This window comes from Pagrus pagrus (assembly GCF_965226575.1).
Source record: "Pagrus pagrus genome assembly, chromosome: 15".
In the NCBI taxonomy this organism is placed as follows: domain Eukaryota; kingdom Metazoa; phylum Chordata; class Actinopteri; order Spariformes; family Sparidae; genus Pagrus; species Pagrus pagrus.
Genome location: NC_140199.1, coordinates 24146373 through 24168793, shown reverse-complemented (window position 1 = coordinate 24168793; position 22421 = coordinate 24146373). Strand labels below are relative to the sequence as shown.

The window sequence follows — 22421 nt, the reverse complement described above, 5'->3', positions numbered from 1 at the left end:
AGGGACCAAAATTAGAGCTAAAAGAATGATGTTTCTATAACTAAAAAATCAGTTAAAGAAATATACCAAGGTAAAGCAGTGGAGTTCTGAAAGCAAATGATCACTTTTAATTATTAGTTTAGTCCTTTATGAATCAACAGCACATTATCTTTAGCAACTAGGCCAACTTAACTGACCTGATGTGGAAGGAAAAGCCAAGTGTAGACACAGCATCTTGCAGAAAGATGATCAAATGATAAGGCTGGCTGTCTATGTTTTCCTTACTATCAACATTCCTATGAAAACACCAAATCCAACAATATCTTAGCTCATCTCTCAATACTTTAAAACCTTCACCATCTTGTCTGTGGCTTTAGGCCCAAAGCCCATTTGTTGCAACTGCAGGAATAAGTTTCTCGAAAGAAAAAAAAAAAAGAAAAGAAAAAGCTAAGCACTTTAGTTTTTTAGCAAACTCAAACTGGATTACTGGGACTATCTTCAGTGGTGGAGAACTACACATCAGGCATTCCAGTAAGTATTTACAGCAGGAAAGCAAGGTTTCTATTTTTTGTTTATATCTTACTGAAATGCTACTTTCTAGGTTGTTGTGTCTTATAGCCTTTTAAGTGTAAGGAGATATTTTGACTAGAAATGAGATAAACAGACCCGGTAAGATTTTGCAGTGTGTGTTGTCAGTGGGATCGACTCAGTGGTCATGTTCACCATGATGAAGGAACATGCCAACAGATGTTTCTCAGAGATAAAAAGACTATGTTTTAAAACAAATTGTGATATAAATCATCCATTTTTGTTAGGCAAACTGCTCTTCAAATATGTTGAATCCCTAATGATTCATTATTTCCAGAATCTGAGAACGGTGGACACATGCTACACGTGAAGATCATAAGATAGCAGTCTTATTTTGACTGGTTGCATTCTGGCTCTGCTGTCACTTATTAATTGCCTTTACTTGTAGCAGCTAACTGTAAATTGGCATTGTATGGACCCAGTAGTAGACCGAATATTGTCATTCAATTCATTATGTTGTAACGTCTTGGCATTGCCGTTATGAGACCGTTATGTAACTTCACTATACATTTTTGAGGACAGTACAAGGTTTATTACACGTGTCTCACTGTAGCAATGACACTGTTAGATACTGTGTTCAGTTAGTAAATCATGAACTTGTTTCTCCAGGAAAGAACAAGCAGCAGCTCTGTCTTCTACCCTCATGAAGAAATGACCAGGCCTGCAGAGCTGGAAGATCCTGCTGCATCAAGCATTGGACCGAGTGACAGTGACAAGTTAGTCTCAAGTGGCTGGAGATCTCAGTTAGTTGTACTTTGTCAACCTTGTGCCCTGTGAACCATGTGGCTGTCTGATGTGTTTTCTCTGCGGTCCATGTTTCTGCTATATGACGATATAAAATCATTAGTTTCGTCACAACTGTTCCATACTTTCCTCCTGAAAGAGGGCAGATGGTACTGTGATGTAATTATTATGAGTACTGACATCATCTGAGCGAAATAACGAATAAATCCTGTCTTTAATATTAAAATTAAACATCCTACTAATTACATGTACAGAGGGCTTCACAGAAAACATTCAAAACACTACAGTGTTCACACTGTGTATATCTGAGCCTGATCACATCACTGTAAAATACTCACAGTCCTAACATGGTCTAATTAAAAACAATGTGTCTGAACTAAACTAATTGCCCTGTCACACCTTTGTCTTTTTATGAGCAGAAATCCAGTCCAGCCACCCCCAGTGATGAATTACCACCCTGCCCTTTGTTCTCATCTGCAGCTGGTCTCATCAACACATCCCCCAGAGAACGTCTGTCTCTATAATTACATCAGCTGACATCTTTGACCATCATCCCATGACATATACTCTATACTGTGAACTTTTACACATCCCATGATGAAGAGGTCCAAAACATACATACTTGCTACAGTATTTGTTAGTATTTCCTTATATTTTTACTGTCATTTTTGTGTTCTATATTCATTTTTTATGCACCAGACACCAGGGCAAATGCCTTCCTCTAAAAAAAGAGTGGCATTTTATCGTCCACCATTGCACTGATATTTTTGTAAATTCTGTTAACTTTTTAATAAATGGCAAAACATGAAAGGCTACTGTGTTGACAATAACTGAAATGAAACATTCCAACCTGCTGGAAAGGCTTTAGAGCCAGCTTTACTCAAATGTAGGTTACAGTGGCTGTTTATTATGCCTGCTTCCACAATTTTAACAACTTGCAATAATGAATTTGCATAGAAACAAATTAAATATATACGATGAATGGCAAAAAGTGTTTGAACTAAACCTTGAGAAAGGGGAAATACTGCCCCCTATTCGCTTGTTGCAGGTGGCTGGAAATTACAAATGGCTCCTTTAACATATTGCAGAATGTATTATCAAGAGGTAAATTAATGTTCATCTAAGGAGGAGAAGGAAATCAGAAATACAAATGAAGCATGGATTCAGAGGTTTCACATTTCTCACGGATATTTAAAAAGTTTTCTCGGCCGCTGACCCTGAACACCTGCAGCCTCTCCACTGACTGGTAGTTATTGTACCAGCTGGCCTGAAATGTTTCCTGTGTTTACCACACATACGCTCACTCGCACTGTTGCTCTGTAAATGTTTTGACCCACGTTTGCATGCAGCGTTTCAAAGCCAGCTATGCAATTTTACAATGGAAATGTTTGCTTTTCCAAATCGCAAGCTGGTACTGGCAATCTTGGGTTCCCACTGTATGATTATCTTATTGACTGACATGCTTTCCTTCAGGGCAGCATTCAGTGGCAATTAGGGAATATCTGCTTTTTCCCCAAAGTGTAGATACTAAGCCTGGATGAATGCTGCTCTTTGTGTGACTATTGTTATCCGGTGAAATTTGAAACTTGATTCAAATTGACGTGAATCGGTGTACAGTTGCATTAAAAGAGCCACCTGATTTTGCAGCCATGTTAAGCGTCCTATCATTCATACTTACACTTGAGGTGGATACTATAGCAGCGGACTGTCTATATTCTGGTGGTCCTTGTGACGGCGGTCCACACAGCACAGAGGTGAGGCGGGAGACGCCCCCGAGACACGCTGTCAAAAACAACCGTGGAACTTTCTCACACTGTAACCCAGTATTCCCAGGGAAAGGCCTTTGAGAGGGAGATCGTTTCCTCAACAACTACACCACTTTGCTGTGCCGCTCCCGAGGAAGCTGGGTTCCTGCAGCTCCAGCTGAACAGGGGCCCCTCTGCTCTGGCAGGGGCCCATGCAGAGCTGCTCAATGGAGCCACTCATGTATCAATTACCTGAAATATCAAACAACACGTAAGAGGGCGGTTGACTTGTTTGTTTGACTTTGGTGGTCAGAAAGATTTCTAGAAAAACTCTGAGAAGTGCACGGAGTGAGAAAATGTTTATTTACCCCAGAGGATGTGTGAGGGAAGCTGGGTCATTTGTCGACTGAATGAGTTATCTCTATCGCAATTCATCGCCCAGGAAATTTAATTCTACGCTGAACAATAAAGTCAGACAATAATGAGCAAAGAATAAATCTTTTACAGTTTTTGAGGTGAAAGAAAGTTCAGCACAGCCAGTTCAGTAGTGCCACTGTGAAGATAGAGGACACTGGTGGAGTTCAGTAAGATTCATTTGGATTTCGAAATGGCTTTAATTTAAGATTTATAATGCATCATTTTGTTTGGCTACATTTGGGCTGAGACCTGTGTTTGTGTCTTATCATGTCACCATCACTGGCAGGATTGTCCAGAAACAATGACTCCTGACAGGATTTGAAAAGCTGACCCGTCAGGACTCCATAGGCTGTGTGTGAGGCAGGGGGAGCTGCTTTTGTCATGATAACTACGACTCTGAACTTTTGACATGCACAGAGGAAAGAGGGTGTTAATGGAAATGAGTGCTTTGTCAAAGTGCCGACGAGGGAGAAGGGAGAATCAGCCCAGTCGCCTGAATAAAATGTTGGCATTGTATTTAACTGCAAACCGCAGATATGTTAAATTTGTGTGATTCACAAAATTTCTGCAATAGGTTTCATATCAGGAGCAAGGCATAGCAAGAGACCACTGCTCAAGACTGCGTTTCAACATTTGGGAATCCAAAACCACTGGATATTTTTACAAGACGGCGCGACATTTGTGTGCCAAACCTAACTGGGCCATGAACACAGCAGAGAAAGAAACATTAAGCTGCAACGTAAAGAAATGTAAAGTTTGACATTGCCGGCATTTATTCTTGTCAGTGGGTTGGAGAGAATTTAAACACATTTACAAGCATAGATGCTTTCACATGTATGTGAAAGTAAGAATTAGTTAAACTAACAATAAGACCAGTGTAACGTCATACTGCATCTACACATGCTCCCTAACCACACCCAGAGACTTCAGAGGTCTGATTTACATGAAAAGCGAGGATCAGTGGAGGGGGTGAAAATGGCAACGTGATCAGTTACCAAACCAAACTCCCTTTTTACTAACCCTGTCTGCCCCTACCCTGGAGACTCCGACCCTGCATTAAAACGGCCTGATTGTCAGCAGGCCGGCCTGCGAGTGCAGCGACTCTTTGATACCAGGACTGGAGGGGGGTTAAAGAGGAGGGGCGGGGAAGTGGTCACAAAAGCCTTCTGTTGCAGTCTGGGAGTGGGGTTACCTGCCCTGCTCTCTGCAGTGGGGTCTAATTTCACACCTCACATGTGCATGCATACGCATATGCATGCACATCCAATCGCAAACCTTCACTCACAGGCACAGCTGCTGCAGGAGTTTGAGAGGTGAGGAGTGTGCATGTGGTTCCTCAGGGGACAAATGAGGTTTGTTTGTCAAGCATTCAGAGCACGACACCGGGACAAAAGCAGCCACATAACCAAAGTACTAGGTGACAGATAGTCATTGTTCTCTAGGAAGTGACATAGACCAGCCGCTGGAAACAGACAGGGATGCTTCCTGCTTGGTAAAGACTTTTTTCAGTGTGAACTAGGTCTCAGTCTCAGTGGGAACGCATTCAGCAGCCAGTTCCACGTACAGCACTTTTTCATCAGCGCTGAAAAACAGACCAGAGGGTTCACATGAAAATGCAGAATAAAAGCCTTTAAAAAAAAGTATATAAATGGTCTCCATGACATAAAACACACAAATGTTTCATGAGCAGTGAGTTATGACAGATTAGACTGGAGATCTGGACAGTAGGCTGTGTAGCTGTTTAACCACCAACGACATTAGAAATCTATGGACCAAAAAAAGTGCCAGTCTTATAATAGCACGACACCGTTCAACAGCAAAGAGTGAGAGATAAAGTGTGTTTGCTGGCGAAGGGAGTGGCGGGAGAGGAAACAAACCTAGAGTTACATCCACAGGTCAGAGAAGTCCAGCGGCTCCAAGACATAAAAGAGTCACCTCAGGAAACAAAAGCTTCAAAGGTACATAATCTACAAGAGGCTGTGAAGCAGGGCCCTCCCTGTTCCTCACACAAACTCTATGTGATAATATGCCACATGATTAATATTACTTGTCAGAACTGTATCTGGTCTCTGGTCACACCCAGTAACCTCACTCTCTATTAATATTCCCCAGAAAATTGGGTAAAAAAAAAAGGTAACTCTCAGATCAGTTAGCTCCACTCTGCTACACATAAGAATGAAAACAAGGTATCACCAGTAAAAAATAAATAAAAAATGTATGTACAACACAGTAATTGATCCAGTAAACAATCGCTGAGTAAAATTAATATTATAGTATTATTATTATTGTTATCCAACAGTAGTTTCAGAGTTAGCTACATAGAATGTAGCATTATCATTAGCTCCACACCGCTAATATTTTGGCTAGCTTCATTAGCGGTGGATTAGAAATAGAAAAAACTAAATTCTACAAACTTAATCACAAAACAGCTGTAATTAAAGGATGAACTTACCGCCAGGTGATGTTAAAACAAGTGAGGTTGGGGAGTAGATAAAAGATATCAGTCAATATTTGCTTGAAAGAGACCTGACAAAATGGCGGACGTAACAGTAGCCGTTATAGAACGGTCCCAGCCTGGGTCCAGGTGTTTCTAATCAGCCAACACCAACGAATTGACCCAACTGTATTCGTACGATGCAACCTCTCCCAGAACTGTTAACCCATTAAAGAAATACAGGGTGCAACCACAATGTCAATGTTTAATTCTTGTCAAATTATATGAGCTCCTTTTTCATGGTGCTACAGTCGATAATGTGTAATTCTGTTATTTAATAGGCCTTGTCCACAGTACATTTTTATCATAACAGGAAAAGCAATGGTAGTAAGAACAGGTGGAAAAGAATGTGCACACACTGTAGTGTTAAAATGAACCACTTTACTCTTGCACAAGACATCCAGTGTACATTGTCAATAGAAAAATAAACCTTCCTGCTTTAGAGCACATTTGAATGTAATTGTGCCTCATTTCTACAACAACCCACACCAACGCACACAGTTTAGAGATGGATTTCAAAGTGTTCAAGTTTCTTCGATTCATTCAGAACACACATTCGTTGAGCTTATCTTTTGGTTCATGTGTAGTTTCAGAAAACAAGACAGACGCTCGCCACAGTAAAACATGAAGATCTGTAATTGGCAGCGCAGCAGTCGGCGGGTACAGTCAGGAGGTGCCAGCAGCAAAAAGGTCCAAGAGAGGCAGGTACCATGCATAGCCATGTGTTTGAAAAAAACAAACAAACTGTTAAATCAGCTGAACAAAAAGTACTACAAACTGAATGTGTTTATTGAACACAGTTGTGGTTAAACAGCAGATTAGAACAATTTACAAAGAAATTCTGTCTGAACCACATGGAGCCCCTTCCCACCCTTTTCCTTCTAAAATTAGTTTCTTTTAAATATAGTTGTTTTTTAATGAATTCTCTTGCACATAAATAGCATCATTATTGCTCATTAGAAAAACGAAAATCTCAAACAGAAAAGTACAACTCATACATACTGGCATTTAAATCTACAATGTAGCATTTTATTGGCCATAACAAAGCTAAAGCAATGGCAAAAAGAAAAAATGTTAGCAACTGATCATAATTTAGAACTATGAAAATAAGCGTGTCAAAGCTTTGTCATAGTTAAAATTATTATTATTATTATTATTATATAGGTAAGAAATGTAACTCTTCAGAAACAAATGTATTGTACACAGAAACTGAATTCTAATTAACACAAGGGAACTAATTAAGTAATTTATACATGCCTGGGAGACAATAGGTCCAAATGAAACACAGCCAAATCATACTCGTTAGTGAATATTTACAGATTTTAAGATACTCAGTGTTACAGATTAGCTTCATTCATTTTAAATGTATCACTCATTCATCAGCGCCGTTTGTTTGAGATGTCCGAATGTGATCGCCAGCAGCTTCGTCACCAGACTCGTCTACTTCTTCATCCTGAAAGATAAAGAAAAACAAGCAGTGAGTATAGACACTTTGATGTTTATCTGATTTAATGTACTGCTCTCATGTCTGAATAAAAGGCCTGGTCATTTTTGATACCGAAGCTTGTTTCACTCCTGTGAATTGCACCTTTTCGAATACATTTTGTCAGAGCTTGTGTCAAATTAAGAAAACCATGTGAGATTGATGACATCACTGGTGCTGTGATATAACACAAGCCCCATTTGTACAGCAATCCTAGTGTAACCTCAGGACTTATAGTAATTTGTAATCATTTTGGAGGTCATCGGTGATCTTAATCCCGTGTGAATCTGCCATGTTTGTAATTTGTAAAGGAAAAATTCCGCTGCAAATGACCTACCATATTTCGTTGTTTGTTATTTAATCTAAATGAGCTGCAAATGTGTATTTATGCTTCCAACACATGCAGGAAGTTGGCAAAACTCTAAACAGTATCATTAATGTGGCCGCTGAAGAACAGATGCTTCACTTCTGAAATGCTGATGTTATGGTTATGCCTTGAAATAATATCCAGGGTTGCTGTTTTTTTTCTTAACCAACTAAGCTTTTTGGACAATGCAAATAACAGCACTCAGGCTTTTAAACAACTCTCCATATTTTTCTAATGTCCATCAATGCCATACTGAACTCATTTGCTGCCTCGCTGAAGGTAAAAAAAAGAAATAGATGAATATCAGTTTGATGCTTTTTCCATATGGTTCACCTTTTTTATTACTGCCATCAGCCCTTTGAAGCTGGCCATCAAAGTGTTTGACGTTTTGACAATCTGGTCGTGGTAGGTCGTCTTCTGCTCCTCCACAGTCTTCAGAGTCTGCTCAGTTTGGCTCAGAGTGCTCTTCACATCATCCAGCTCCCTGGACAAGGTCTTGTTGGCTTGCTCCAACTGCAACTTCGCTTTTGCATCTTCATCTAGAATGAGACATGACAACAAAGTTACTAGACTGAAGGAAGATCAACGATAAAGCATAGTGAGCATTGGGAGGAAAATTCTGGCAAAATTATACAATTCTACTACTCAAACTTCACTATTAACCTGTCTTAGGCAGATGTGAAAATTCTTTGCACTGCTTTGTTATTATCAGGCCGAACACGTGGAGAGGTAATGCCCAATTTTACCACTAGGTGTCGTGCATGACAACTTCTCACAAGTGGTACATTATGAAATATACCAGCAGTACAATCAATCAGCTGTGATACAACCATTCAACTGGACTTTTCTTTTACGGTTTAACATTGAAAATAAAGACATCATTGTATTAATCATGTTTTATCAGGTTTTTTGTCTTTATTGGAGAGACAAGGACAAATCTTCTGACCTGGTGGGACTATTTTCTTAACCACCCGCAATGACAAGCAGTATTGCTGAATGCTTTTTTATACTTTTAATGAGGCAGTTAGTAATGTGCCAGTCCACACTTCAACAGAAATCACAAGAGGAAGACTGCTGAATGAAGTGAGACTGGACTTCTTTGTAGCAAAACTCAAATTGAGCCAGATCATTGTCCAGATGGACTACTGACACAGAGTGTAGCTTGCAACTCACGAGACCGTGACATCATTTCCAAAGATAACATTTACAGTATAATGAAATTCAAATCATACCCATTTTGGAATCCTGCACCATTAGCTTCTGTTCTATCTCCTCTCTTGCTTTCTCACTCTTCTCCAGTTTCTGCATCATGCTGGCGATGTCGACCATGGCTCCATTATACACGATCAGATTACCAGACTCGCTGGCCTCTGACTGAGAACGAGCTTTTTGAACAGGAAGTAGTCCTCGGTTACCTGAGAGAAAACGAGAGAAGCATTTCATAAAATGTAATGAAGAAATCAGCCACAGCAGCTGTCTGACATATAACAGCTGTAACTTATTATATGAAACTTCTTATGTCATCATAGCTTTAAAAATGGTGCTTAATTGACCATTAAAAATTGAAGGAAACTGTTTCAATCATAAAAACCCAGGTCAGCTCACCTATGAGGTTTTCTATCTGGGCTTCGTTAAAGGAGGGAATTGGTTCATCCTTTCCCCTGTCGGTCAGTTTACGGTAGTGACAAGACTCTCTGACCACTGGTTTGTTCAACAGCTTCTTAATCTGAAAACAGAATTAGATTGTTTGATTATTTGTATGTAATCTTACTCAAAGACAAAGAAACATCAGCAGGCAGGCAGTAAGTGAGTGGGTATGTGAATAAGACTAAGAATCCAGAAACAAACTACGGACATGATTAGGTTTGTCTGAGTGAGTGTGTTCACCTGAGCACGAGAAAGGTGCAGTCCCAGTGTGTACAAGATCTCCTCCAAGTCTCTCTCCAGCAAATAGCCACAGTGGCTCTGGTCAAAGTAGACAAATGCCATCAGCAGCTCCTTGTTGTATGTGACCATCTGCTTCTTCTCCTGGTGTAACAGCAACAACCACATTTATACCAAAAGCCACATTTTCACAAAATCAATGTGTTAAATTTATGCCTACTACAATAATCAACCAACCTTGTCTTTAGATGACCTCTCTTTTGAAGACTTGCGGTCATCCTTGCGGTCTTTCCTGTCTCTGTCATTGGAGTCGTCATCGTCCTTATCTAAGAAATATTAAAATAAATATTTAGAAGTTAGAACTTGAATCAAAGTCGAAGTAATTTTTTACTTTAACACAAGGAAAAAATGTAATATCCTAAAAATCAAAGCAATGTTTTCCCATGTTAAGGTCTCAGAAACAGTGGAAGTGTTATCCATCACAGGCTCAGCGTGGTGCATGATTTCTCATCATTGACCGAATTATATCGTGGGAACTTTAACAATAATCTCTTGGGTTGTGTTTTATGAAACAAAGAGTGTGTTGTACCATCATCATCGTCATCTTCTGCATCTTCAGCCTCCATGGGGTCATATTCCTCGGCATTGGCTGTGCTGCCATCATCTTCGTTCTCCTCTTCATCTCGAGAGGGCTCCTTCCTCACAGCCTTTTCATCGCTCTGGTTAAAAACACAAGTCACAAAACCGTATAAAAACACACATCATTTGTTGAGTAAATGAAAGATTAGATTAGTTTGAGAGGCTTGCCTTCTTCTTCTCCTCCTCATCCTCTTTGGTCTTCTTTACTGCTGGCTCTTCATTCTCTTCTTCTTTTTCCTTCTTTGTTTCACGCTTTTCAGCCTCCTTTTCCTTTTTGGCTTTCTTCTCCTTTTCCTTTTTCTCGTCTTTGGCAGGAATAGCAGCGAGGGCTTTATATATGCGGTAGCCAAAGTCTCTCTGTAGCATTTCATTAAACAGCTCAGCAAATAGGGAAACCTGGTTTGTGAGACAAACAGATTCAGTTGGTTTTCATACACGTGCATTGTAGACTTCATTCATCTACTCTGTATCACAGCATAGGACAAATGCTGTGACCACCAACTCTCACCTCAAAGGAGTGCTCCTTGTTGTCCTCCAGTCTGTAGTCAAGCAGCACACTCAGGGACATGACACTGCAGTCAAATTTGCCATTCTTTGCTGCCCAGTTGGGGTGTACGATGATGGTCGGCTCATCAGGGAGGATGTAGCGCCTTTCTCTCCGCTGACGCTCAAGCTCCTCCTGTCTCTTCCTCTCCTCCTCCTAACAGAGGAGAAAACGTCAGTTAGTTAGTCAGAGCATTTCGGACAAAATGTATGATAATCCTAATTTCTGAAAGGGTTTTTTGTATTGAATAGACTGACAAAACCCCCAATAACAAGTGCATGCACAAAATAAGGACACAACCACATAAATGTTGCCATAATAACAAAACTGTGACTATTAAATTCTCTTATAACATCTAATCGCATCCATGTAAATGAAAAACTCTCTGTACCTCTCGGTCTTCCTCAGTGCGAGATGGCTCCTCTTCCTCAGGAATTTTGCTCTCTGGTTTCTCTGGCTCCTTGGACTCCTCCACCTGCTCCTCCACCTTTAGCTGCTTGGTGAGGCGAGCGATCAGCTGCGACTTAAGCCCCTTCGAGCTTAGAGAGCGACAATCGAGCTCCTTGCGCAGGTCATTTACCTACAAGGGAAGACAAAAGTGATGTCAGAAAGGCACAACAAATATGTTAGAGGGGAAATCATTGTCTGTCTTCTCATCTCTACCAGTGCAGAGGCTTCCTCCTTAGACATTACCTTCATTGATTTCGGGTCAAGTTTAGCCCAGTGAGTGGGAGTACTAACGTCCTTCGATTCATCACCATCCTTCTCCTCTTCCTCCTTGACAGGAAATCATTAAGATATAGACAGGCAGAGAGAGAAAGAAGTGGGATAGCAAACAGTCAGCACACCATTCAAGGCCTGAGTAAACTTTAAAGTTGATCCGTGCAAGAAGCAAGGTCACATCTGTCTTTCATTGTCTCGTCCTAGTGAGCTCTCGACTGTGTTTAAGTCCACTGCTACTGAAGCGTACACAGGGAAGCTCTCTAGCTCTTATAAAAACCAACAGAAATGCCCCCCAGCTGCCAATCAATCAATCTGTGGAACACAAAAAAAGGTAAAAATGAATGAGAGGTGTGTCCAAAAGGAGTGTAGGTACATCAGGTGAACTGAAGCTGGTCTCCAAACGGAGTGCGGATAGGGAGGCCCTACCATGGACTATGACTGGGGTATTGGGTATTGCCATTTATGGGTTTTATACGCCTACGTCAGATAGGAGCCATCTGTCCTTCTGTCCAACCAACTGCCCTGGAAAAACCAAATCCTACATATAGTCCAAATGAAAATGTAGAATCCAACAACAAGAACAGACAAGAAGCAGGACTTGGGGGAGGTTCTCTTTTCGAAGTCAGACAATAGCAAATCGATGTGAAAATCATATAAAAACACACATTTCTAAAACATATACATTATTTACACGCAACTGACTCCACAGATTCCAGCGTAAACAAATAATGCAGATTCCAGTGTTAAAAACAAAATCACCACTGGCTCAGATTTGTGAAACCACTTGAAACCATTGCTTCACCAATTTCCAAGCACCCAAATTCAAAACATCTTAAGCAAGCATTGTATAAAATAAAGCACAATAAAATGCCAGGATTAACAATGATTATAGCCAGATTATCACCCAATTATGGGGCGTGTGAGGTGCTGGAAGCTGTTTTATCAGTTGCGATCAGGGCCTACACAACACGACCTAGTCTCACTGCTTCCACTGTATGTGTCTGCTGGATGTGAGGGAAGGTGGATGTGCTGATGGAGGAATGGAGGAGTTGGAGCAGAGGAGAAGGGGACAGGTGGAGGAGTAAACAGAAGAAGCCTAGGTGAGGTTTGGTGGGAGCAATAATCTGCCTGTGTTCGTGTCTGCGTGAATGGTGAGGTGTGCTTTGTGTCTGATGTGTATCTGGGGTTTGTTTTTTTGTAATTCCTGTGCCTTCCTGTGAGAAGCGGAAATGAGAAGAGAGGGATTAGCGGTTCAGTGCCTGTTCTCCATCCGCCTCCTTTCGCTCGGCCGACAGCTTCTCAGCCAGCTGCTCCCGGAGTCGCCGTGACAGCACCTCCCACTCTGAGCGGGTAGGAAGACAATGCCAAACATCCGGAAGAAACAAAACCACTGTCTCCACATGAGCAGGGACTGTCCGCCCCTTGTGTGTCTCCTCCGGCCGATGATAGCGAATCTCTGCAAAACGATACCTGTCGCAAAGGAAGAAGGTGCATTGGAAAGAAACATTCTGTCAGGGCACAGTATAAAAGGCAAGCCTTGCTAGGGCGAGCCTTCTACAGCTACTCCCTCCCATGAGGTCACTGAATGATTGTACATATCATTACAGTGACCCATCTCCCATACAACACACAGCATAGACACAAATGGACCCAGTCTGCAGCTCTCCAACTGTTGTCACAGGTTACGGCAGCCATTTTGAGAAAGTTGACGAGACAATCACATAAAATAAATCACACCCCCAAATTCATCCCCATTATAGCTTCAGCCAATTATGGATGAGTGATCTGCATTTAACCTAGGATACACTTAACGCACTACATTAGGGTTGTGCGAAGAGAGACAGAATCAAAAGGACAGTGAAAGCCAGTTAAATATGTAAGATATTTAACAGAGAGAACAGAAAAGTAATTAAAAAAAACAAAGTAATGAAAGTGTCTTCTGGTCCAGGCTACTGCTTCCAGCCACAGTCCATGCGTTTGGTTTTTCATCACAACAAAATATGCATATATGTATAGAGTGTGTGACAGAAAGAGAGAGCCAAGACAACAACACACAAAAGGCCAAAAGGAACATTGCACAAACACAATAAATAAAAATAGTAAATTATAGGTAGCAAATTAACAACAAAATAATCATTAATATAAAAAAGAAACAAAAAGTATCACCCAACATGTTCAGGATGAGATTTAGTTTCTCAATTTGAGATTTTGATACCAGCAGAGTTAAACAGAAACACAATCAATGAGAAAAAGAAATATTGATGAGAATAACAGCTCTTACCACTGAGTGCAGAGACTAAGGTCTATGCCTGTGAGTGCCTTGCAACAGCGTATGGCTGTCTTTATAAGGACTGAGGGATCCTTCTCTGGGTCAGCTCCATCCAGAGAGGGAGACCAGTGACCACCAATGGCCATGGCCTCATCTTTACCTCTCATGCCCACCAAAAACTAAAGAAGAAAGACAGACGGGTACAAAAGAGAGCCACAGAGTACAACAGGTTAGATGAAATGGGAATGACAATATGGATAAGAGTTATGGAGGATGGAAAGAGCAAAAAAGAGGATAGAGACACAGACAAAGACAAAAAGGTCAGCAGCATGTACCTCTGAGGATCCACAGGAGAAAACACAACAGGGTTAAGCCAACATCAGTTAAGATTTTCTACATTGTTAGAACTCAGCAATGGAATAGGTTAGTTAACATCATTGTTAGCTCCTGCACATGGTACAAGTGTACAAAAGTGTGATGTACCTTAACGAGTCTAGCAGGATGTTGGAAGGAGTCTTTGACTTCCTGGGTGTCCTCTGCCAGAGCACAGGACTTGTGATAGAGCTCCTCTATACTGGGGTTAGCCAGTAGCATCACCTGAAATATAAAGAGAACGCATTTACGTAATAAGCCTATAATCCTATATAATATTGTTAAGTAAAATATTTACGAAATCCAACCCTATTTTGTCCACCATTTCATTCACTGCAGTGGATTCAGACACTTAAGCACAAGAAATTCACAGGAAAATATCTGCATGTAATCCAGCATCTAATTCAAACTAGCCTCACTGTTTATTATTCACACGCTTCGCTCTGATGTACTGTATACCGTTTCAGAGCTGTACAAAGTGCTAAACTGCTAATGCAAACAGAACATTTTAATCTGCTGCTGCTTCACATTTAAAGTATTTGAACTGTTCAAACATGCACATAAAATCTACAACACAGGACAAGAATCTTATTTAGCCTTTTGTCCTTCAATGGATCGTAACAAACTTTTGCAAGCGATCACTTGAAATAAAGGAGGGGCAGTCCCAGTGAGCTGTTACATTAAGAGTGAAAGTGAAGGCTGTAGACCTTCAACTTCTCAGCAAATTAACCAATTTTACTTTTCCCTGCTATTGTGTCCTCAAAGTGAAGCATGAAATCAGATCTCAGTTGCACACATTGATTAGCTTGCTTGGCTACACTGTAAACAGAAACAACAGTTACTCTTCTCTTGTATTTCTGACAAAACTGCTGCTCCAGGAGTGCGAATCTGAGTATTTTCTGATTTAGTACTTCATTTCTGTCTATTGTATTCAATTTGAAGAGTAAAATCTGAGCATGTGCACCAACTTTAAACAAAATCTGAAGATAATTCAGGACACAATTTTTCATTTGTGGTGTTGGACACAATATTAGCGCTCTCACCAGTAATAGCTGTGGTTTGGTAATAGCTCTTACAACTTAACTAATAAATGCATGGGGTGACTTTTCTGGCTGTTCGCTGCATCTTGATGACAGACGACACACTGGTACAATGTATTTATCATTGACAGTCATACCTTAGCACTGTAAGTGTGGTTGGCATCAGGAGGGTCAAGCACAGCTGTATTCTTGACCAGCGGATCCACCTCTTTGTGCAAGATGTGGAAATTACAGGCGTTACTGAACTGGAAGGGTCTTGTCATAGGGAAGGCATCCACCCAGGTGAAGACAGCATCAAAGAAGTCGCTTGGAATGTAGAGGCTCTGATAGCGCCTTCTCAGCTCCATCATGTCACAGCTGGAGCTGGAGTACCCACAGAGGACAGTTAACAGTAGTTCATTAGCTCGGTGGCCACAGTAACTCCACAACACAAACTGATAAACTATTACATACTGTTGACTATCAAACACTGAAGTGTTGACATACAGTACAACACTCAGAAGATTGTACTCACCCATCTAAGCTGAACTTGGAAAACTGGACGGTGTAGCGAGGAACCACCCTGCGAGGCCGTCGAGGTGAACGGTCGCGTCTGGGAGAGCGGTCTCTGGAACGTTTGCGTGCGGGTGAACGTTCTCTTGAGCGTCTGCGCTCACGGTCTCTGTCTCGACTGAGAAGTTGAGAAAAAAAAAACCACAAAGATGAGTAATTTCTACATATTTGGAGACAAAAACAAGATAAACTCAAGTTATTTCTATCACCATCTCACCTGCGTTCCTCTTTAGTCCTGAGGATGAGCTCAGGGCCTCGATCATTGCGACTGGGGAAACGAGGTGGGGGTTCAATTCGCCGAACAGGCTGCGGCTGTGGCATCATTCTCACTGGGGGCTGAAGCAGACCCCCAGAAAACACATCTAGGAGACAAGGGAAACAATACTAAGCCCCTGCTTATTTAACCACTTAAAATACCACATAGATTGCTTTGACTTGAGGCAGATGTGCCAAAATAGCTCCAAAAATAGTGATCTTCACTGGCCTATATCCAGTACTACATGATGTAATTTCTTTAATAGGTATTTTACCTTTGGGTGGAGGCTGTGGGAGCAGAGGTTGAGGAGGGTTTTGGAGGAGAGGTGCCAGAGAGGCAGCAGACAGCTGGGCCTGCAGCAGGGATGGTGGGGGAGCCTGGGTGGGAACACTGAACGCGTTTGGGGGAGGTAGCGACTGCAGGATGGTGGGGGCTGCCTTCATCATGGTGGGAGCTTGGGGCTGGTTCTGGAGAAGAGGGGATAAAGAAAAAAAACAAACAAGGGGGTGATCATATGTTCAAAAGCAGACCTGAAAGAATCTTCAGTTGTAATGCCAATGACTGCTTAACAAATAACAGGATGAACTGTACAAAAACCTGGTCAGTGGCTGCTTGAAAGAAAGAAGCTGGGGAAAGCTCTGAATGTCTGCTTGAATGAAAGGTCTGTAGGATGAAAGAACACCTGGTGTGAAACAAAATCTCAACCTAGACAGCTGGTCTTCTTCAGTACAGTTTTGCTACATGACACAGTTTTATCTCAAACTTCAGTTGAATCAGACAAAAGTAATAATCCAGTTTTTGACCTGTTAGAAGCAAACATCAATTTTTTAATCGGATTATCAAAAAATTTGGGTGAAGAAAATAAAAGGCACAATTTCCCAACAAAAGATGAGTTAAAGATATATATTTTAAGACTGATCAGGAGTATGGCTAGGAACTGTCTAAGAATTTTCTATATTATCTTTAATACTTTGTCTCATATGAGACAATCTGTTCTTCCTTTCAGAGTGCAAGTCTTATTTGTTAGCTCCTATTTTAAATGGACATCAAACTGTTGATGTCAGGCTAACAATTAACATGTGAACACTGACGATGATATTAAGAAGAATGTGTGTATTTTAAATTCACACTGAAGTAACATTTGTTATTTAAAGTTTCATGTCTGGTGTATAGCCTGCAGTCAGGACCATAAGAAACTATGACCAGCAGTATTTTATAAATCACATGCTGCATGTCACTACATTCATAATTGAACAGCATATTCTGAAGATATTTTATGTATGTGTTCAAATCTGTGCCTCTGGTTAAAGAGTCGCTTCAATCAAAAGGCCACATTCAGAAATATTAACTCTGTGACAAATATCATTGTAAAAATTGTATATGTCTCAAGGTCTTAAGGCACTGTCTGTTGACAGACTGATTTGATACATTGTCAAGCAATTCTACATGGTTGAACACATGCTTGTTTTACACAGCACAGTGTTGCTGGCGTTACATAAAATGCGCTGAGAAGGCCTTCTACTTTTAATAAGCTTCTTGAAGTCCCTGTCATCTGCAATTTCCCCTGTAGAAAGATTAACTGATTTACAAACAAACAAAACACCTCTGGAACAGAAGTAACAGCTCAAGAAACATTAGTTTGTTTTCCAAACAAAATCAATATATATCCTGGTTATAAAGGATGTAATCTACCACAAAAAGCACATTCAAAAATGTATAATGAAGCAATAATATCAAAATTGTCTCTCTTTAAGACAAATCAATGTTCCTTAAAATAAAGACAGTTATTGTTAAACCACTACATAAATGTGGTTCTATCCATTTGGCAACGACAGCAAACTAAAAGAACAAGCAAAAACTGCAGTTTAGAGTTGGTGTTCAGCATGAATAGGTTAAACAAGAAAGTCGGGAAACAAAGAAAGAAACTGAGCAGGGAGAAGGACCAAAAACTGTGAGATTCATGGCTAGGGGGTTACATTTTGTCTGTTGTCCGCAGTCGAGTGCATGTCTGAGTAGCGCAGCTGCATCCCTGGCTCATTGTAAAGGCTGCCGAGCTGTGGGGAAGCTTGAGGTAAAGGCTGAGGCTGCTGCTGATGCTAGGAGGGATTGAGAACACAACAGTCAATAAAAGACAGAGAGGTACAGGGTAAAGATTAAATCTGAAGGAAAAAGCAAAAAAAACACTTCAATATATTAAGACTCTCCTCAGACTAGGCCAGGTGAATTGTCCAGGATTTAAAATGAACCTGTGGATCTCACTTTCAGATATGTAAAGATTCAAACAGATGTTATTAATGTCAACTTATAGCCTCTATCACAGAAGCAATTCAGCAGGTGTTTCAATGTTTTGTCTGATCAGGCTGAAATTAACTGAAGCAAACAGACAAATACAAAGTACAGAGCAAGAGCTAAGAAAATGCTTCCCATGTTTGGAATTGCTAGACTGTAATGGCTAGGTTATTTTTGGGACCTGAGGTTTAACTTACAAATGTGAAAAGGCTATCTTGTGAATATTATTAGATGGTAAGTATAAATGAATTAAATCCTTCATGGGAGGACAAGCCAGACAAGTGTGCGTCTTCACGTTTGTTGAAGCAGACGGGGCAATTTCAAAACCATGAATAGTGTTGGTTGCATGACACTAATAATCAAAAAGTATATATGAAATTCAAGCAGAAATTTGCCAAACAATGTTATCCTCTCCTTTTTGGGTGACTAAGTGCAGCTTCTCAGTGTTCTCACCGACTGGTTTGCAAGCTGAGGCAAGGTCTGGATGCGCTGGGCATTCCACTTGAAGGGCATGTTCGGGTTGTACACAGCTTCCACTAGAACCCTGTCACCCACCTGAGGGGTTTTCCCCTTCACAGCACTGAAAAAACAAAAGAAACAAAACAATCAGACATCTGTGAACATCTCCAAATGTCAGGGCACGTCAGTTTCAGGTTTAAAAAGAGGTGCATGTATTGCTTAGAACTGTATGTTATGGGTGCCAAATGCTGGCCTGAGAAATGGCAAAGAAGAGGCGATGACCATTCTCTGTCTTTCACCTTAGCTGAAAGAAGACATCTTCATCTACAAAGCCAAAAGTGTCATGTAGCTTGTTGACGACACCGGTAAAAACTCGCTGCTTCTGTGGCTGCGTCTGCTGTTGGTGACTTGAACGTGGTGTTGGGTAGGACACAGTAATCTGGGCTGTCTGCTGGGGGTTAGACAGGCTTAGGCTGGTGGGCAAGGCGACGGGGGGCTAAGGGGTTGGGACAAAAACAAAGTTGCATTACTAAACAGAATCAGTAAAAAACCACAGCCACACAAACTCTAAAAGAATGCAAAGGGAGACATTTGATGTAATAATTTTTTTTATCTGGTTAGCTATGAAAACATTTGGCCTGGATTTGGGTTTTGAATGGTAGAATGTAAATGGATAGGACTGATCTTGGCATATATGTCTTGGGATTTGCTTCTTCTACTTTGAGAAAAATATCAATATTGAATTTGAATTAGCAATGAATCAGAGAAATAAAACCATAGAGTGAATGAAGACCTGCATAACAGGCTCAATATCAATGATGTATGTGCTCAGATAGAAAAATGAGGAAATTGGCTGTGTAAAGCGTTTTTTTATATTTTGTTCAGCCTTGGACAGAGTGCTGCTCTAAGGTTAATCTGAAGTGTTTTACAGCACAGATGGTGTACATATGGTGTACCCTGCATCTAGCTCAATACATGCCAACATCCCACTGTGACCCTGAGCATGATACGCATTTATGAAAGGATAAACACTGAGAGAAAAGATACATGCATGTAATCATGAATTAAATCTGTCCTTCAATCCCAATGACAAGCCTGGATTAGCTACTTTGAAATGACAAAAATATGCGTGTGTGTTTTTGCACATTACCTGAGAAAGCAGTGCTTGTTGTGGCTGTGGAAGCTGTGAAGAAAACAGAAAATACCAAAAATGAAATGAACTGCTGTATGACTGCTCATTTTGCCCAACAGTTGTTGACAGATCACAATCTATATGAGGCCATGACAATATATAAAGCAATGTAATTCATCCCTCTAAACCTACATAAACCCCTTATTCTCCAGGGTTAGTATGAGCAGGGGACTCTCTAAAATAAAATGTGACAAAAAGCAAAGTGAAGCTGTGAATCACCTGATGAGGTACATTGTACAGTTGCTGTTGAGGCGGTTGCTGGGGAGGTTGCTGCTGTTGTTGTTGCTGCTGCTGCTGCTGCTGCTGCTGTTGTTGCTGCTGCTGTTGCTGATACTGCTGGAGGGCTGTATTTATCTGGGACTACATTAAGAAGAACATGATAGAGATAGTAGTGGATCAGACACTGTTACATGAGATCGTAGCAAGATTGCTGAGTGTGCTTAGTGCTACCTTACAGTGACTGACCTGCTGTAGTGCTGCAGCGGCAGCTGCTGCTGCTTGCTGCTGCAAGGCAGCAGTTTGCTGAGACAGCTGATAGTTTGCAGCAGACTGGTTGCTGAGAGAGACTGCAGCCAAGGCTGACTGCTGAGAGTAAACAGAAGGAGAAGCTCCCAGAAGAGACGGCTGCTGCACACCAAGTGCTGTAGGGAGGGAATATGAAGCACCAGCTTCAGAGAGGTGTGGGGAAAAAAAAAAAACACTGAATGGAAAATGTTGATATAGCATAGGATATTCCTTCATGATGTGATAGCAAGATAAAGTCCATATAATAAGAGTACAACATTACATTAGGAGAGGGAATTGAATAGGACAGGGGCTCTGGTTTGCTATACTTACAATGCAGGCTGTTGAGGTCAATAGACTGGCCCGAGTGGCCCGGCTGGGACACCGCTGTGGCAGCAAATTGAGTTGCCCACGGCGGATTCTTCTGTCCCCCGAACTGGGCCATGACTCACTCAGGTTAAGGGCAGTCTCTGCTCACCAGGCCAATATTTGTCACTAAAAACAAAACAAAAACAATCAGAAACAATCAGAAAAGACCACCTACACAAAGGGGTGTTTCCCTGGAAAAACTCAAGAGCATGCACATATCTCTGTCCAAAATTAAAATGTTATGAATCCCAGGCAGCTACAATGGTTAGCAGACAACCTACCACTGTGCATTGATAGCAAAGCGTTAACAATGAGGACTAAAACAATGCATTCTAAATGTGAGAAGCAGTAAAAAGGACACACAGACATGTTATGTCGTGAATGAGTATAATACTTGCTCATTTGCTCCATTAGATTTTACATTTGAGAGAATACATACACAGATTTAAAAGGCGCCTTTACACGGCTAGCATGCTGTTTACACCAAATGGATAGGCGACAGCGACAATTGACTTTAGCTGGGATCCTACGGTTATCTTACAATAATTCAACACTATTAGCCTAACAAGAGAGAGGACACACAACTTACTGGTACGCAAGCACTTAAAAGGAGCTACCCTTGATTTCTGCGGTGCTCTGTAACGTTAGATGAGTAAATGCTGACACAGCAACCTCGAAGAGCTCGACAGCAGTGTGGCTAACGTTAGCCACTTTAACTGACAGTATGCTATCGGCTAGCGCAGGCAGCTAGCTAGCTAATATTTTACGGCTGTCTAGCAAGCTAATGCGGTTGTAGTTGTTGTTAACAGCAGCTAACTAAAGCTCCATGTTATTCGGGCTTTGCTAGTTTCCTGGTTTAAAACGTGTCCTGTTTAGCTACACCTTTACAACATTAAAACAACGCATTGCTGCTGTAAACAGATACAGTAGCCATGCTGTGTTTTAATATGGTAGTAGCTCAACGTATCTTAGCATTTGCACCTCGTTAGCTTTGTTGCCAGATTAGCCTCGTGCTGGATTTGTTGTCGAAAGCGAGGCCCGAATAACGTCCGTTGGCCGTAGGCAGTTCGCATTGAATAGCTAATGTTAAACAAGTACACAAACACACATTCACTAATGGCAGCAACTCTCCTGCACACAGTCAATAAATCATGCTTCAATTTTGCACAAAATGGTAACGATAACTCACGTAGTAAAGGTTTTCATTAAAACATTGTCAACACTGCTTACCGATGTCCCCTGCGCCGGTCGATGTAGACATAAACTGCGCATGCGCGAGTTGAAGAAGCCTATCCTTGCTCCAGGAGACTGAGTGAGTGTATGAAGTGATCAATCTGTGTTTACTGCTCAAATAAATGGGTTCTGTCCCTGTGAGCCACAGGAGCATGGCTACAGAAGATCATTACAGTGTGAAGTCTCATGATTCACTACCCTTTTTTAACTTCCTGTATGTGGGCAGTCATTCCTTGTTTTCTCTCTACCCACATAGGACATAATAGCACAAGTCATAAC

The 22421-nt window shown here is 41.1% G+C and overlaps 1 protein-coding gene across 5 annotated transcripts; it reads right to left on the bottom strand.

Moving 5' to 3' along the window:
* Positions 1–6735: 6735 nt before the first annotated feature.
* ccar1 (cell division cycle and apoptosis regulator 1) lies at positions 6736–22183 on the bottom strand. Of its 5 annotated transcripts, XM_084375623.1 has the most exons (27): positions 22099–22183; positions 20874–21035; positions 20502–20704; positions 20256–20396; positions 19995–20027; positions 19144–19340; positions 18839–18965; positions 18073–18192; positions 16694–16759; positions 16371–16563; positions 16058–16202; positions 15803–15958; positions 15426–15651; positions 14360–14473; positions 13889–14055; positions 12867–13077; positions 11578–11661; positions 11276–11464; positions 10849–11040; positions 10509–10736; positions 10291–10420; positions 9939–10027; positions 9705–9845; positions 9423–9543; positions 9050–9232; positions 8151–8356; positions 6736–7420 (listed from the first exon to the last, which is right to left on the bottom strand). In XM_084375623.1, the coding sequence occupies exons 2-27, from the start codon at positions 20983–20985 to the stop codon at positions 7340–7342; spliced, it is 3855 nt and encodes a 1284-aa protein (XP_084231749.1). In that variant the 5' UTR covers positions 20986–21035; positions 22099–22183; the 3' UTR covers positions 6736–7339. The 5 variants fall into 5 exon arrangements, with proteins under 5 accessions (XP_084231749.1, XP_084231750.1, XP_084231751.1 ...); XM_084375624.1 differs by lacking the exon at positions 16694–16759; XM_084375625.1 differs by lacking the exon at positions 16694–16759 and having other exon boundaries at positions 20502–20677.
* Positions 22184–22421: the final 238 nt, after the last annotated feature.